General features: G+C 40.5%; 1 protein-coding gene across 2 annotated transcripts in view; it reads right to left on the bottom strand.

Moving 5' to 3' along the window:
- Positions 1-557: 557 nt before the first annotated feature.
- LOC124553740 (methylenetetrahydrofolate reductase) overlaps positions 558-17789 on the bottom strand; it is a 108900-nt gene continuing 91668 nt past the window's right edge. For both annotated transcript variants that reach the window (XM_047127676.1, XM_047127675.1), the window contains 3 exons: positions 9947-10075; positions 6468-6640; positions 558-1084 (listed from right to left, as the gene is read on the bottom strand). In XM_047127676.1, the coding sequence (XP_046983632.1) occupies positions 1009-1084; positions 6468-6640; positions 9947-10075 (378 nt within the window). In that variant the 3' untranslated portion in view covers positions 558-1008. The remainder of the gene's footprint in view (positions 1085-6467; positions 6641-9946; positions 10076-17789) is intronic.

The raw sequence follows: 17789 nt of genomic DNA, 5'->3' as shown, positions 1-17789 counted from the left end.
AACGAGATTGTGAGATGGGAGAATTGCATTCTCTGATTTACACCTAGAAGACAAATGTGGGTGCAAGAAGACACACTAGAAAGAGCTTCACAATATAGTTACTTCTTTACGTAGTCACTCACTGTTTGCTCAGAATTTGAAAATACCAATATTAACAAACAGAGCACACACAATAAAAATGACACCCTGTGTTATTGGGATAATACAATTGGTACAGAAAGGGCTAGATTATCTGGCCATCAAAATATTCCATAACTTATGTGCTGAAATGATATCCTGAGAAACATACCTACAGTTCCAAATAAAGAAATTAAATTTTGTTTGTTTGACAGTAGCTCTTAACGCAAAAAGTAGAAGGAAATGAGAATGTTAAATTTCAAGGATGCGAAAGCTGTGATCGTTTTTATTCTGCGTGTGGACTAATAGAATTGTCTGGCACAAAGTAACATTGCAGTTAATATTTATATGAAATCACTCAAACTGGCCAACTGCAACAACAGCAAGTAGAACTTGTGCTTCATAATTTGTTTGCATCAATTTACAATTAAACAGTCAAGTAAATGCCACATAAAAATTTGTATAATTTTAATAAAAACATACATTTCCTTACAACAGCTAGGAGTAATCAAACTTTTTGTCATTTCCAGACTTTCTGTGTAACAAGGCATTCTTTGTATAATTTCATTTAAACATATCTTTCATCTTTTCCTCCGTGTTGTTTGGTTGAAGCATCAGTGAATGTGTCAAAAAGTAGAGAGAGGACCGTGCGGATTTCGGTCAGGTCAGACTGTATTGTTACTGTGGGCTCTCAAAGATGCTGCTCACGACGTATACAGCAACGTAGTTGTGCTCACTCACATCACGCGTTACGTTACATCACTTCGCTTCACCGTCAACATTCCAAGTCACATTTCTGAGACCAGTTTTTCGACACACGGAGGACGTGTTGAGTCCCTCATCACATGTGCTCTGTCACAACTCCTTTGACTCGGCAGGAGTTGACCGCAGCTACTTGCCCGTCTCTGCCTCTGCACTGTGTCCACTCCCTGCCAGCTGCTGTAGGACTTCCTTCAGGTTTTCAATGCTGGAACACAACAATACTGGATTTATTATCACTCTGCAAAATGTAATAGAACAATAAATGGATTTCAACTGTCCAATGCACCTAAACTTTGTTGGGATTTAAAAAAAACTTTTGGCAGTATAAACTGGTAAATCATTGTGGATATTGTAAACTTATGGAATTCCTGACCATCTCAATGATGTTTTCAGAACCCTGAATTGCTGTATGAAGACATAAAATGGGAACATCCCTTTCTTTAGCGTTATGACAGGCATCAGGTATCGGTGTATTTTTGTCACCATTCCTTCTCGTATTAATTGTAGACTTCACAATGAGAAAACTATGGACACGTATAACAGGGGTCTAGGCTTACAGATTTGGATTTTGTTAATGCCACTGTTCTTCTGGCAGAAACTCCCCCACACAGTTTACAATTAATGAGTACTGAGCTGGAGAGGATGGCCAGCTCTGTGGGGCTAAAAATAAATGGTGATAAAACAACAGAAGGTGCTACAAGATGTTGACCAATTTACATATCTCAACATGTAGGCAATAGCAGAATGGATAAAATTTGTGTAGCACTTCAACAAATGAGATCCATATGGCAAATACACTCTACAAGTTATGTCCACAAAGCTTTGGCTGTACTTCGCTATCACGTTACTGCTGGCTGTATATGCATGTGACACCTGGAGAATGTCAGTCAAATCACCACACAAGCTCAGTGTGTTTCACCAACAATGCTCGAGTGTTTAGCACTATTGTGTGAAGTGAGGTTTGTGAAGTTCTGTTTTGACACAATGAACAACACTGATGTTAAAATGCATGGTCTATAATCTGTGGCTGGTGCCACACACATCTCTGCTCTGAACATTTTTATGTGGTGATTCACAGATGCAGTGTAAAAAAAATGAAACAAAAGTGTGTGTCATTAAAGAAGTAATGTAACATTAATTATTAACACGATTGTTGCAGTATTATAGATCACGCACTGTTAAAGTGAAGTAAATTTGCAGAAGATATGCTATCCTTCAACATGAAAGGCATAATTAAATTGTGCATTACAAATTATTAACATAACAATTCATCAGTGACTCCAATTCGTTCATTTTCATTTTAAGGTATATTTATAGCTGCAGAATATAAATACAAGAATACTGTTAAAGTAATAATAAGTGTTTGTGTGTGCAAAATTGACATAATATGTGCTACAACCAAATTTCAACACTTGTTTGGCAGATGTGTTCACCTGCACCCCTCCCTCCCCCACCCTGACTCTGCTACCCTCCTCCAACACCCTGCTAACAGGAGAGCTCCGGTTGTCACTCTGCTGTACAATACTTTGCACGTGGGCATCAGACCGCTGTTGCGCGAAGGAGTGAAGACAAACAACCACTGCAAGTGAACGTTTAAAAGCTGTACTTTCACTAGGTCATTAACACATAGTATCAGAATTATGACCTAAATTTTCGCATGGGACGGATTGCTGGGTCTGATATCTTACAAGTGTGTTTTTTCTCCCTTAAAATATGAGGCCAAGTTGGGATGTTTCCTTGGAAGTCTGCTTAATAGGTCAGCACCTGGCCCCTCCCACTCCCCTCTTTCACCCCCTCCCTCCCTCCCTCCCTCCCTCCCTCCCTCCCTCCCTCCCTCCCTCCCTCCCTCCCCCCCCTCTCTCTCTCTCTCTCTCTCTCTCTCTCTCTCTCTCTCTCTGATACACCACATCCAACTACGGCCTTCATCAATAATTACATCTGACAGAGGTACCAATCTGCACGAAAATTGATTGCTACATTTCACCTGCCCATCCAAATAGTCCGAGACATTTCCCACGGTGATTTAGCAGTCCGCTGAGATGCAATAAGGTGTTCGAGTCTCTGTCAAACTAGGAACATAGACTTTCAGCCTGTTAACCTAACAATTGTCATGTAGGAAGATGAGAGTGTGCACAGTATATTTCTTCTTTCTATAGTTATCTGTAACATTTTTCCTGTCTAGTACAGAGTTCACTTTATTCTAAATTGTGTGCCATCTATTTGGGAATTGTGTAAACTTTGTCCTCTGTTTTATTTATTCACATACTGTATCCTCTGAGGCAGATGTTGGGCACCAACCGAGCATTTGCCTAAATGAGTGTGGGAAACCACCTAAGATTTGAAAAGAGCAGCAAAGTTTACACATAAAATGATACATTATTTAAGATCATGGCAAGGCTCAATTGTGGTCAAATAAGCAAATATGTTTTAGTTATATAGGGATTAAGTTGCAATAGGGGGAGGGGGAGGGGGGGATACAGCAAAATGCATGCTGAAAGGGGCATAAGAGTCACGTATCATTACCAGTAACCACAATTTTGAAAGTAATTATCGAAGGTCATTCAAAGACTGAGTTTTGTTTTACGGAAACTCCTATTTGTGACACCGGATTTGGAAAGAGCAAACAGTGATTTGATTTGTTCTTTGGTTTTGGGGAAGAGGACCGAACAGCAAGGTCATCGGTCCCATCCGGCTAGGGAAGGATGGAGAAGGAAGTCGGCCATGTCCTTTCAAAGAAACCATCCTGGCATTTGCCTGGAGCAATTTAGGGAAATCGCAGAAAACCTAAATCAGGATGGCGTACACGAGATTGAACCATTGCTCTCCCGAATGTGAGTCCAATACCCTAACAACTGCACCACCTTGCTCAGTCCACAGATTTGAACTTTATGTTTTAATTATGTTTAATGTTAACATGTTTATAGACAAAATTGAATATATCACTACATACAAATGTTATTGTGGCATCTGCAACACAGAAAAAACCTTAATTAAATGTAGATCACTGATTTACAACTCACTGTACAAGTCCACTCACCTCGCATTCCTCGGGATGCTCGTTCCAGTTTGTATCTAACAATGTATTTTGCTGTATTCTTCCTCTGTTTTAAATTAATCCCTACTAGAACTAAAAACATATTTGCTTATTTGACCTTCACTGAACTAGCCACGACCTAGAATAATGCATCATTTTATACGTAAAATTTCTTGCTCTTTTCAAATCTCTAATCAGATATTAGTGTTAACATTTTAAAAAAATCACTTTACTCTCCAAATCACCTTGAAAATACCATTCAAGGTCATGGGGATTAGTGGCAATGAGTGACCCTCTTTGCCACCTACAACTTTTAGATAAAACATTTTGCTGTATCTCATCTCCATCCTGAGTTATTCCCCATTATGGATTAAAATGGTCTACCATGTACATGAATTGCCACCATCACAACTTTCAATATGTTATAGGTGCATACAATTTTAAAAATAATAATAATTTAATTTGTTTTAATATAGTAATAACACTAATCAAAAATAAAATACATTACTGCATAGGGGTGGGGAGGGGGCAGGGCCTTAAGGGAAAGTGGTGGGGGGAAGTGTGAAACAACCAGAAGACATTACCAAATATCAATTTAACTTAGTACATTGCATCGGTAAGTACAAAGAGTTTAAATTCTCTAAATACAATGAAACATTCTGGTAGAAGGTAAATAATTTTAGGAGTAAAGGAGACTTTTCACTGAATAGCAGAAGCACTGAGTTGTTGACAGACTACATAAGGGCACAGAAGTGTGCATATGCGTATGCATTTTAAGTGTACATTTTGCTCTAGCTCAAGAAAGGATTAATTCTGAACACTGGCAAGTTTCCTTTTTCTTTTCTCTGCGGTTGTCGACAACTCGGTGCTTCTGCTACTCTGTGAGCACTCTCTTTTACTCCTAAAATTATTCAGCTTCAGTTCTCTATGGCAGATAGTACGGCCGCCAGAGTACATTAGTGTTTCTCACGTTCAGTGTTGTTACCTGACCGTGTAGGGAATATAAGGGGTGCGAACAGTTTCAGATGTGAGATCACTGTAGAAGACACGGAGGTGCTGTGTACTGTACAACATTATCGGCACAACAGAATTTGAAAGGGGCCTCATTGTGAGTCTTCGTTTGGCCCGCTAGTCAAATTGTGCAGTATACAGATTTGTGGGACACTCAGATGTGACAGTGCCCCCACGATGGTCTGTACAGGAATGCGAGGTTCCGCTCGACCGCATCTGATTTCCACGAGGGGGGATCACAATGTCGCGCACTGAGCGTGTCGTAAACCCTTCCAGCCTGTGCTTCCCGTGTGAGAGTAATAGTGTGTGTCATCCCTCAACATCAGTTGAAGATTTCCTTTTGAGCTATGTTCCGTGCTCAATACAGAAGTTAACATAGCAGTGCACCTGAAGTTATAAGTGACACTGAAATATATAGTATCTCAAGACCTCTTTATTATCAGTTAGTATAATTACTACATTGTTAAAAGCACTATATACATTATTTTTTTCAAATTCTGGCTGTTATTTTAAATAACCTGATGGTACTTTGGGAAGTAAGGATTTTGTCTCCACAATTTTGCTTTGATTTTACTTTTAGAAATAGTCAAGGTTTTGAGAGGTCACAGGGCTGCAAGTATAAAGTTCTTGTACTTAATCTTGTAACCAACCTCTATACTATTGTGAAGAACAGGTCATCTTTCAGTTACTGAGCCAATGGATGTCCACTGGTTTTAATAGTCACAAGTATTTTTGAATCTATGAAGGCATAAATAAATTTTCGATTTGTACTTCATCGTAATGTTTACACTCGATAACCAAAGGAAAAACTCATAATAATAATAATTATTATTATTATTGTTGTTTTTATTGTTATTATTATTTTAATACTCAAATTAACATATTTTCACAGTACTGACTGTTCTGCAGTGACATGAACCACAGCAAGTCCTTGCACAGATTTATGAAATGTTCTGTAGATACTTGAAGAAACACAGACATATAAAAAAACTTAAATGTATTGAATTACTCTCTGCTTGGGTTTTGTAGAGATATGTGTTTGTAAAAGATCACATATCTTTGGAACAGCAGTCTTTGTGCAGCTACAAACTCTCACTGATGGTGTGTGGGTTACCTATTTAGTATTAACTTCTCTGACAATGGTCTACAAAGCCAAAAACTGATTCATAACAAACTATAAAACAAATATTTTGTCTAAAATCAATGGATGGGTTTAAGATTTTAGTCCACACATTCAGTTATTGCACATTTGAAATAAGTTGCATCGCTTCAAATAACACTGTGTTACTTTATCGCAAATAAGTGAGCATAAGGAATTGCTGAAGGGTGCAACAAGAATTCTATCGCAGGGTTTAAGAACATCTTAAGGTGCAAGAGGCCCATAAGGTAAACAGATTTAAACTTTTTCGAGTGTCACGCTAACTGGCACAATAGTGAGCCAGGACGACACTTCTTCAAGTCAGTTGCAGCAGTAGGAGAATGTGCGTGAAAATTTTCGTCACCTGTGGAGGTGGGCTACAGCCTAGCCTCGTGCGACTCTCACCTGTTGAGGGTGAAGAAGTGGATGCCGTCCACGCCGGCTACCAGTAGCTGCCGACACATTCGCACGCACCACCGCACGCCCGCGTCTCTGCCGCCGCGTGACAGCTCGGCCGGCATCGCCTCCGGCACCGGGACCCGGCACAGCTTGCATAGCCGCCCGAGGATTCCCGCGTCCTGCACAGAAACTCCCGTAAATTTTTTAATCCCGTGCACGCTTTCGTGCCCTGGGTCTACCCCTTGCTGCGTTACATAATTTGATACGACCGATAACGACATACTAGACCACGATCAGACATTAATTACCACACAACGTGTAAAATTCCTTAGGGTCTAGCTGGATTACAAGTTAAAATGGGGTCAATACGGAGGTAAACAAATTGAGAAGCTGAGTTCAACCTGTTATGCCCTTAGCAGCTCGACTGCTACGGTCGCAGGTTCGAATCCTGCCTCGGGCACGGATGTGTGTGATGTCCTTAGGTTCGTTAGGGTTAAGTAGTTGTAAGTTCTAGGGGACTGATGACCATCGATGTTAAGTCCCATAGTGCTCAGCGCCATTTGAACCATTTTGAAGCCTTAGCAGCTTCTCCCATTGTGCTGACCTAAAGACAAGAGAGTGCGCATATTCACTCCCTGTTTTGTTATAGATTATCTTCTGGGGCAGTGCACCTAAAGTAAATAAAGTGTTATTCAGAAGAAGTGAGCAATAAGAATATTTAATTAATGAAAAATTTCTCCAGTTGCTGTTGAGAACTTTATTGAGCCCACTACCAGTTCCAGCCTTTGCATTAGGACATTTTGAAATGGTTTGAAAACTGCCATAAACATGATAGATGTATAAACCCTGTACGAGGGTCAGTCAAAAAAAATGGTGCCTCCTATTTTTTTTCTCCTTAAACAGAGTTTGTTATGTGAAAAATTTGAATTTGGCATTTTACACTAAACTTCTTCTCCAATCTGCTGCAGTAGTAACTTTCTGCATCAACAGATGGCAGTACCTGCAGTCGCTTGCAAAATGACTGACACCAACATTTGTATTGAGCAGCATTCTTTGATATAATTCTTGAATGCAGAAGGTGAAATATCCATTCACATTTATGAAACACAGAAAAATGTGTAAGGTGATGCAACAGTGGATACGAGTGCAGTTAGACGACGAGTTCATCACTGTAAAAAAGCTGAATGGCAAACACCGTCAGCTGGCGAAACACGGAGTGGTAGGCTGTTGACTGCATTCGGTGAGTCGATGACATTGTTTGTAGTGACTGCTGGATGACTGCAGATGACTTGTGTCACAATACCGACTCCCTCAGTAAGTGCAGTGTGATGATGATTATTCAACAACTTAGATACTCAAACCTTTGTTGCAACGTAGGTTCCAAGAATGTTAATTAATCAGAATAAAGAGACACGAAAACCAATTGCCTTTCAATTCTTGCAGTGCTTCTGTTTTGAAGGAGAGGAGTTTCTGGAAAAAACTGTGACTGGAGACAAAACATAGGTTCATTTTATTGCACCAGAATGAAAGAGGTAGTCAATGAAATGGCATCACTGAAACCCACTGAAGAAGAAAAAGTTCAAAACTGTGTGGTCATCAGGGAAAGTAATGGCTAGAGTATTTTCAGATGTACAGGGTGTGATTACAGGTGATTTTTTGGAGCAAGGATGCACAATCAAATCTGTCCAATAAGTTAGAACCGTGAAACAACTTAAAGCACGTCTTCAGCGAATGTGCCCTACCAAACCTATAGCGGTTGTCGCTCTTTTGCACGACAGAATGCTGCTCTTTTGCACGAGAGAATGTTTCGTGACTAATTTTCCTACTGGGGGTGATAGGAATGGATCATTGAAACTGTCCAGCAGCAGATTTGCATCGCTCATATTTTACTGGAATTTCTAGTTCTCTTACAATTTCTGTCAGTCACCTTACAATACTGATTCTGCATGGGTACTGCTATGCACTGTCCTCAAACCGTGAAACAAATTATGCCCCGTGGACTTAAATCCACAACACCAATGATGCTGAAAGAGACTTCTTTCTACCTAGTGACCAAACAGTGTGGTCATCTGTCCCGTGTCCGCCCGTGGTAGCTGAGCAGTCAGCGTGACAAGAATGTCATGCCTTAACGGCCCGGGTTCAATTCCCGGCTGGGTCACAGATTTTTCTCCGCTCAGGGACTGTGTTATGTATTGTCCTTATCATCATCATTTCATCCCCATCGACACGCAAGCTGCCGAAGTGGCGTCAACTCGAAAGACTTGCACCAGGCAAACGGTCTACCTAGCCACAAGGCATTTCTTTTGGTCCCGTGATCTAATATGGCAGAAATCAGGGGAGAAACAACACAAACAGCACAATCCAGTCAAGGGGAAGGGATAACATGTAAACAAAGAGGGAAAAGGGACGTCAGGGCAGTAGGTAAAGTAAAGAGCAGGAGGGGGTGGGTGGAAACAGGGAGACCAGGGGCGCCTCAGAAATGCCTCGCGTGGTGATGCACCAGCACTGACCCATCACAACACCCACACAATACCATTACCACAATACAATGTGGACAGCAGAGGTGCAGAAGACACAAGAAAAGCACACAGCTATCAGTGCCCAGGAAAATAACAAATGCTAGAGCAAAAGCAAAGAAGCTGTCGATGAAGACACATTTTGTGTTGTCTTCATTTCAAAGACTCAGTACCAAAGAAAAACTGGAAGCAAAAATGAAAGTACTGCAAGCAACTGCTGATGCTGTGGATCTCATTCATCAGTTGCTGTTTCAGAAGAGCTTCAGCTGAGATATATTTAGCAGAAACAGAAGGTGACAATGAGGGTTTGACTTTGTCAACTTCTATCTCTAATTTCAAGTAAATGAAACCTAACTTTGTAAACTGCACTGAATGTTTCACTTGTTAAATGTATCTTTCTTATGCCAACCGAAAGACTTTCAGAACCTGAAATACTATTATGAACGACATTCTGATATTTAAGGAAGTGAAATAATTGCAAGTAACATATCAACATTGTTGATAGACACTCTGGCATACTTCCAAACTTTTTCAGGGTGTGATCTCAATCCTTCATACAACCTACCAAATTGTCCTTTTACTTGTATTGGACCCAAAATTCTAGCTGTAGTTTCTTCTACACAGAGCAAACACTTGCAACCATTTCAAAGTCCACATTTATGTCAACTGTTGTCTGATTAATAAATTGGCCATGCAGAGCTATCAGCCAATTTGCAAGATACCTCGATACTCTTTATTGGCCGAGTAAAGTCAGTCGATCAAAAAATTGTTAGTGTGTGCCTATCCTTACATCGATCAATTTAATCCTGTTAAGATGAATTTAATCCTGTTAAGAGGAAATGCTGAATCCAGTCACCAATCTGGTCCAGTACTTTCTAACAATTTCTTCACGTTTATATCGTAAGTGATAAATTGAGGTTTACATGTATTCTGGAAGCAAGCCCACACAATTTGCCGATGTTCACTTACCGTTACAATTGGTACACCCGCCAGAATGGGTACTGTTATCCCGATGTGCCTGCAGTCCTCAACAAACCGAAGAAATGTAGTCGCATCAAACACGACCTGTGAGATGATGAAGTCTGCTCCAGCTTTCACCTGTAACAATATTATATTTTATTTCATTTGGTCAAAATCAGAATGAATTATGAACCGGCTAAATTTTACCAATCACTTTCTGAACATCTTATCATTTAGGGAAATGGTGCGCCCAATCCACAGAAATGTATTACTCACTCACGGGAACTAACTAACTACATCTACAGGATGGGAACTTTGCTTCATCAAAAGGAGTGTGTGTGTGTGTGTGTGTGTGTGTGTGTGTGTGTGTGTGTGTTTAACTTGTCTCTAATTTTTTTTATTTTTTGCAGGAGGAGAATGAAATTTTTTGTGAACATACTTGGAACATTTAGCTCTAAGTTGCTATTAGCTATAAGTTGTTATATAAAAGTATTTTCTTTCATTTACAGGTGAGCCATAATGGGCATGAAGTAGATGTCAGGTTACGACAATGGTCGGTGATGGAGTTCCTCTTAAGGACCGGCGATGACTCTGCCACATCGATTCAGAGGAATTGCTCCCTGTTTATGGGGAGGACACAGTGGATCGCGGCAGTATCCAGTGGCGGTTGCAGAGGTTTAAAGAAGGTGATTTCTCTCTATTGGACAATCCACTATGCGGTAGACCGTCGACTGCAGTTTGCTGAAATGACTCGTTTGTCGTTGGGTAGTGTAGTATCACTTGTACAGTCACTAGGGTACAGAAAAATCTGTGCACGTTGGGTACCTAGATTACTGATAAGAGAAATGAAAATGATGAGGAATAATGTGTGCGAGGGTCTCACGAAGACCTTTACTGAAGAGTGGAAACAGTGTTTTGACAGCGTCATTACCCAGGACGAAACATGGTTGTATTTGTCCAAACCTGAGAGCCAAACTCAGTTGATGGAGTGGTGTCATCTGGATTCCCTCGGAAAAAGAAACCGAGACTTCAACGAACAACAGGCCGACAGTTGATGGCCACCTCCTACTGGGATCAGTGTGGTGTCATTTCCATTGACGTTTTGGAACCTGGCTCCGCAGGACCGTTACTGTTCATCATTGGACAAGCTGCAACATGGGCTATTTTGCTGCCTAGGTAGTAGAAACCCTTAATTTTATGAACTCCGTGACCATCAGTCCGGATTTTAAGTCTCTCACTGTTTTCATTTCTACCGCTTTTCATTACTTTCATCTTTCTTCGATTTACTCTGCTCTGTCACCAGGATACTGGGAAAATGCAGTCTGTCTACAGAAGAAGACAGCTTACAAATTGCTTGTCAACCTACAGAGTGTATTGGACTCGTGCCACAAAGGACTAACAGGGGGTACTGAACATATACAAAGAAGGGCAGCACAAAGGTCATCTGTCTCTTTCACTTGTGGGAGAATTCGATGCAAATGTTGAAAAATCTGAACTGGCAGATACTTGAAGGAAGATGCCAACTATCCTGTGAAAGCCTACTTACAAAGTCTCAAAAACAGGTATTATATGTAGACTGTAGGACAAGACAAAGACATTAAATACCACTGCAGACTGGGAAACACCGGAAGGCACTGTGCAAATGGTGGACAAATTTAAATATCTGGGAGAATTTATAACAGGAAGGAACAGGAGCAAGGAGGGAATAACAGAGAGGATAATGAAGATGAGGTCAGCCTTCTGCATGACGAGAGAGACACACAATAAAAAGAATATATCCACAGAGGCAAAGATAAGCCACTACGAGGCAACGGTGAGGAATGCAGTATTATATGCTGCTGAGACGATGACACTAGGAAGAGATGGGGCAGAACAACTAGAGAAAGAAGAGAGAGAAATGCTGAGAAAAATACTAGATCCCAAAAGAGGTGGAGAGAGTTGGATGCGAAGACCTAGGGAAGAATTGTACCGGAACATGAGAACAATATCTGGGGAAATCAGACTCAAAAGGGCAAGGTTTGCTGGACACATAGTTAGGATGAGTACAGACAGAAAGAGGAAAAGAGTGTGGGAAACAACAGGGAGGACAAGGGGAAAGACAGGAACCGAGCGGATTGTCGAACTTGGGAAGGACCGGTCGGAATCGGGGATCGAGGTCGAAGGAAAGGAAAATTGGACGAACAAATATACACCGACCAATATGCCGGAGATCAATTACAGAGAAGAATACAGGAAAAGATTAGTGTGTCACCAGTGGAGCCGACAGGAGAAACGGAAACTGAAGATCTCGGAAGAAGAGCAGGAGAGAAGAAGAGAAAGAATGAAGAGGTTCTGGGAGAAGAAGAGGAAAATGCAGTCCACGAAGGGGCTACCCGTGGTCCTACAGGGGCCGTAACGCAAGAAGAAGAAGAATGTAGGAATAAGAAGCGTGCTCGAGAAAAGGCCAAACTTTTGAAATGGTGCATGAGCTGGCAGTGGGTGCACACTGTGGTTACTCAGGGCGGCCACGTTGTGTTTGGATAACAAACTGCCTTTAGCCTCATTTTTCTGTGCCCATTAGTTGACGAGCTACAGATACTGAAGTGGGCACATGCACAAGCTGTTTGTTGGTTTACTGACAATGAATGAGCTCGAATAACAATACGTGTATGTGAAATTTTGCTAAAAACTTAGCAAAACTTAGAGTCATTTCAAATGCTCAGTCAAATGTACAGAGAGAACTGTACAAGTCACACAGTATGTTACACGTGGTTTAAATGTTTTGAACACGGCAGAATGTCAGTCATGAGGGTCCCGGGCAGAGACGACCGTTCACATCGACATACGGAGACAGTGTCGAGAAAGTTCTCGCTGTGATTCCCAGAAACTGTCGTTTAACTGTTCGAGAAGGTGCTCACGAAGTGGGCGTCAGTGTAGGATCGTGCTTCAAATTTTGTGTGACAATATTGGGATGCGTCGTGTCAGTTCAAAAGTCTTGCCACATTTATTGACTGACGATCGAAACAGGTAAGTGTTGAAATTGGCCAGGGACTGTGTTGCACTGGAAATGGCAATGAAAACTTCCTTCGGAACATCACAAAGAAGATGATACAGAGGATCGTGGCTATGATGTTTAAATTAAGGTGCAGTCTGTGGGATGACCTACTTGCAAATCATTGTTCTTCCCTCAGAGGCCCACTGAAGATTCTTTGTCAAATCGCTGTAAAACTGGGGAAACAGGAAAGCTTTCAGTAATGTTTGTCGCACAGCTTTTAAGTAATGTTACCTTTCAGCAGTTACTATCACTGTAAACTGTGTGACGACCAGTTCTAGGGATCACAAAGAAGATTATTTACAGATAGTCACCTTCGTAGTCCCAGCACACAGGGTGACAGTGGCAGGTACAATCACACCACACTTTTACTCCGAATCTGACAGATGGACATTGTAGAGTTGGTACTGAATTATACAGTCAGTGGACACAGTAAGTTGCACGATGACAGATAATAAAAGACATAAATATATTTAGTTGGCACGGAGAAATTAACACGACAAAATTTTGAGATACTGCACGATCGATGATCGAGCATGGACTGAACTTCGATCAAAGAACTTTGCAAAGATACAACAAGATTTTGATACGTACGAATCAGACGCTTGTGAAGATGTTAGTTGTGTCATTACTGGCTGTGGACTCTTTACACAGATGTTACCATTATGTTTCCGACCCCAGACCTTGATACGTGATGTTACATGACTGAATGCCAGTTGTGGACTTCATAATATTGTTACAGATACTGACAGAATGTTGCTTGTTCATTACTTCACCCAACACTGACTATTTTGGGGTGAATAAATAAATGTTTGTTTATTCACCCCAAAATAGTCAGTGTTGGGTGAAGTAATGAACAAGCAACATTCTGTCAGTATCTGTAACAATATTATGAAATGATGTGCATATGAACATACTCTGATTTCATAAAGTACATAATGTTTTGAAAAATTCCTCAGTTACATTTTGCTATTTCAGACAGGCTACATGTTATTATAATCATCTGGTTTACAACATATAGAAAGGGCTACTAAAATGAACAGATCATAAACTACTTTATACATCCACATTCTGAATAACCTACTTATGAGCACAGGCACCATTTTTTGATTTATAACCACTGATGCACATTTCGGCAAATTATTAATTAATGGATTAATCAATTAGTGACATATGTCATCATATTCAGAAAAAAAGAGCAACAAAAGTATGGTGGAAAAAGCTGGAACCTAGCAGGTATAACGGTACAAATGACTAATGTAATTCTGGATTAATTTGAACTTTGATTACAATTACTTCTTAAGACATTTAATTTCAGGAAAATCAATGTATATTACTATAAAGTCTGGGTGTCAGTCTTTCTAATGAAATGTGTCACCATACCTAACTTTATTTCTTAAGATAATTAGTTTTAGGAAAATCAAAGTATGTTCCTATACAGTCTGGGTGTCTGTCATTATAATGAATGGTGTCAACATACCTAACTCAAGTGATTAGCTTAGAGCTTGTAATCTCCCCACGGAAAATTACCCTCTACCACGCAATAATTAATAATGGTCAACCAAATCATCCACATGTATTTACGTTTGAAAAGTATCTGATCAGATTTTCTAGTAATATATGCGCCGACAGCTTGTCGACGCCAAGGTATTTTTCTAGTACGTTTATTCTTTGGAACAACAGAGGTACAGAAATGTATGCTCCATGGTTATTATAGAGAGAGAGAGGAACAGCTTCGGAAGTATCGGTTGGAAGATTGTCGGATTGCTAAAGGAGATTTATTTACTCTTCTTCGCGCTAAAGCGAGCTAGGAAAGTTTGTGCCGCTAGTGTGATAGATAAAGAGAAAGAAAAACCTGTAAAAGAAAATTACATGAGACTTGCAACCAACAGAAAACGGAACATGTACGGAAATGGATTCAATATACAATTTTCCTCAGAAATAAGGTTTGTGACCATTTTATTCTAGAGTGAATGACGAATGAGTTCTCTGTCTGAACCATTGATGATTGTCTGGGCCCTGTAATTAATTGGGAAGTTTCAGCTGTGACGAAGAGAGCCTGCAATCTCTGAGTTTTTTTGAAATCGTCCAAAAAGGCTTCGTCCACATCTGAAATTTTAGATCTGTCGTAAACTGAACGAATTGTTCAAACGATCGATTTTCCCAACTGAATGCAGCGCTTAATAATAATAACAAATGTAAAGATCTTTTCTAGCAAGCCAGCCGCTGAATATTAAGACGAAGGGCTCCACCAGAGATTCTACTAGGCTGATTTCACGTAAATAATATATTTAAACTGTACACAGATAAAGGACAGAGAGAGAGAGTGAGAGAGAGAGAGAGAGAGAGAGAGAGAGAGAGAGAGAGAGAGAGAGAGAGAGAGTGAGAGAATCCTCCATTAGCATAATTGTTTCTCTGTCTTTTCACGGATCAGCCTAACTAGAAAACACGAAGCCCTGACTTTATTGTACCGATTTATGTGTGAGAGGGAAAGAGCGATAAAGGCGACAGATACACTTCTGTACAGACAAAACATTACACCAAGTTAGCGGCAAGCTGCATTCACATAGACTTTCATCATTTACAAAAGCAGAGTAGAATTCATTATAATGGCCAATCCGTGACAGGACACGTTTTTGGACGTTGTTAAAATAATTTTGTTCTCTGTCTCATGTGAACTACGACGAGACAACTTAACTTGGAAAAGAGAAGAAATACTCGCAGGCAAATTAAGTGGATCTACAAATAAAAGCAGCACGCTGGGCGCAGAAAAAAGGCCAGATCTATAATTTTTTATTAAAGCTTGCTAGTATTGAGGAAGTAGACGTAGATTTGAACATTTACCAATTGTGTTCATGCCAGACGTAGTTTGATTGACCTGCCCTAGTTGCATTTACCTGTATAAGTACTATAAGAAAGTAGCCACAGAAGTATTCTTGTGTGAAGGGAGATATATACATATTGACTGTAGAACATTTATATGGTTTTAACTAGGGCAATGTTTAAGATGAGTCAAGCAGAGCAGAGCAATACACAACAGCCTTCAGCTGTGAGCACGGATAATAGTGATGTAGTAAGAAGTGTTGTAGAACCGATCGCTACAGATAGTGCAATAGAACGCCCGGTAGACACGGCTGGAGATGTAACAGCAAGTATGCAACATGGATTAGATCCATTAGTAATTATCATGAGACAGATGCAGATGATAACCGAGAGCATGAATAATATGAAAACCGACACTAATGCGAAGTTAGCCTCAGTTACCGAGGGGCAAAATGATTTGAATGCGAAATTAGCCTCAGTTACTGAGGGGCAGGAAAATCTGAAAGCTGAGATTAAGCAGCAGTTACATGACAGTTTTTCCGAATTAGAGCAGCGGATAGAGGCGAAGACAAAGAAACTTAAAGATCAGGCCGAAGAGACGGAACGAAAATTAACTGCACAAATAGAATTGGTTAAAGCTCAATGTGAGGAATCTACTCAACGCGTACGTGTAGAAATGAAGGAGTATGTGGCTATTAAGATAGATACCATACGGGAACAGGTAGAAATGGTTCCGCAGTTAGTACAAAAGCAAGATGCCATGTCATGTGCAATTGCGCAACTTCCTGAATTGGCACGTACGCAGACGAACCTAAAGGAAAGTGTTGAACATCTGACCGAACGTCAAGACGTTATAGACCACCAAATTAATGTATTAACGGGTAAATTATCCGAAATCACATTAGAAAACAAAAGGCTAATGTGTGAAAACGTTGAGCAAAATGTTAAAGCAGCATTCCAGAGTCTATGCGACAAACAGGAAGAGAATTTGTTTGCGAAAGGACTTGAGGAAGTGCGACAGCAGTTAGGTGCTGATTTCGAGCATTGGAAACAAACGATAGAAGAGTCGATACGCGTTTCACAACAAGGCTCAGAACAAATGAATACCGGCCAGCAGCAGAAGTTGGCAGCGTCTGTAGAGCCAGTTACTGCACATTCGCACACGATACCGACTTGTGTGAGTAACTCGAATATTAAATTGCCACGAGCTAGTTGTTCGCGTGAAGTTTTATCTGACGGAGATTACGAAAGCCTTTGCCATGCCGAAGAAAAAATGATAAAGCATCGGCAATTCCAGATTTTTAACACTGACAAAAGGGGGGTCCATCCGATTGTTTTTATCCGAAGTTTTAGAGGAGTGCTACCCAGAAATTGGTCGGAGTGGCAGAAAATCAGTTTCGTGACTGGGTATATACAAGGTTCGGGGGCGATCTGGGCCTCGGACATGACTTCTGTTTGCTCGACATATGACGATTTTGAGAAAGCGTTTTTAGCAAAATTCTGGTCAGAAGGGGTACAGGAACGCCTAAGGCAGGAGGTGCTCTACCCAGAGCCTTTCTCTTTTTCAAAAGGAAGCCTTAGGAAGTATTTTGAAAAATATATAAACAAAACTAGATATTGGGACAGACCTATGCCTTTGCCAGACATAATAAACATACTTAAGGCAAGATTACCAACTAACATCCGGAATCAATTAATTTACGGGAACGATAAAGACTTGGAGTCGTTCCTCATGACGTTAGATCATATAGACATTATAGAAGAGAGCAACCAGAAAGCCCGTAACAACAGATTCCAATATAGGGAGATAGAACCTCCGCCAAATGGTAGGCAAGGGAACGCACAGAGACCGATAAATAGTGGAGAAACCCCTCAAAATCTCAATAATAATACCGGCAATAGTCTTGCGAGGGGCTATCCAAGGAACAACAGGAATGGGAAACGATACAATCCCGTATGGGGGAACGAAAGGAATTTCAGACCGCAAGCCTGGAACAA

The sequence above is a fragment of the Schistocerca americana genome, chromosome 11 (genome assembly GCF_021461395.2).
Source record: "Schistocerca americana isolate TAMUIC-IGC-003095 chromosome 11, iqSchAmer2.1, whole genome shotgun sequence".
NCBI lineage: Eukaryota > Metazoa > Arthropoda > Insecta > Orthoptera > Acrididae > Schistocerca > Schistocerca americana.
This window is presented reverse-complemented; position numbering and strand designations above follow the sequence as displayed.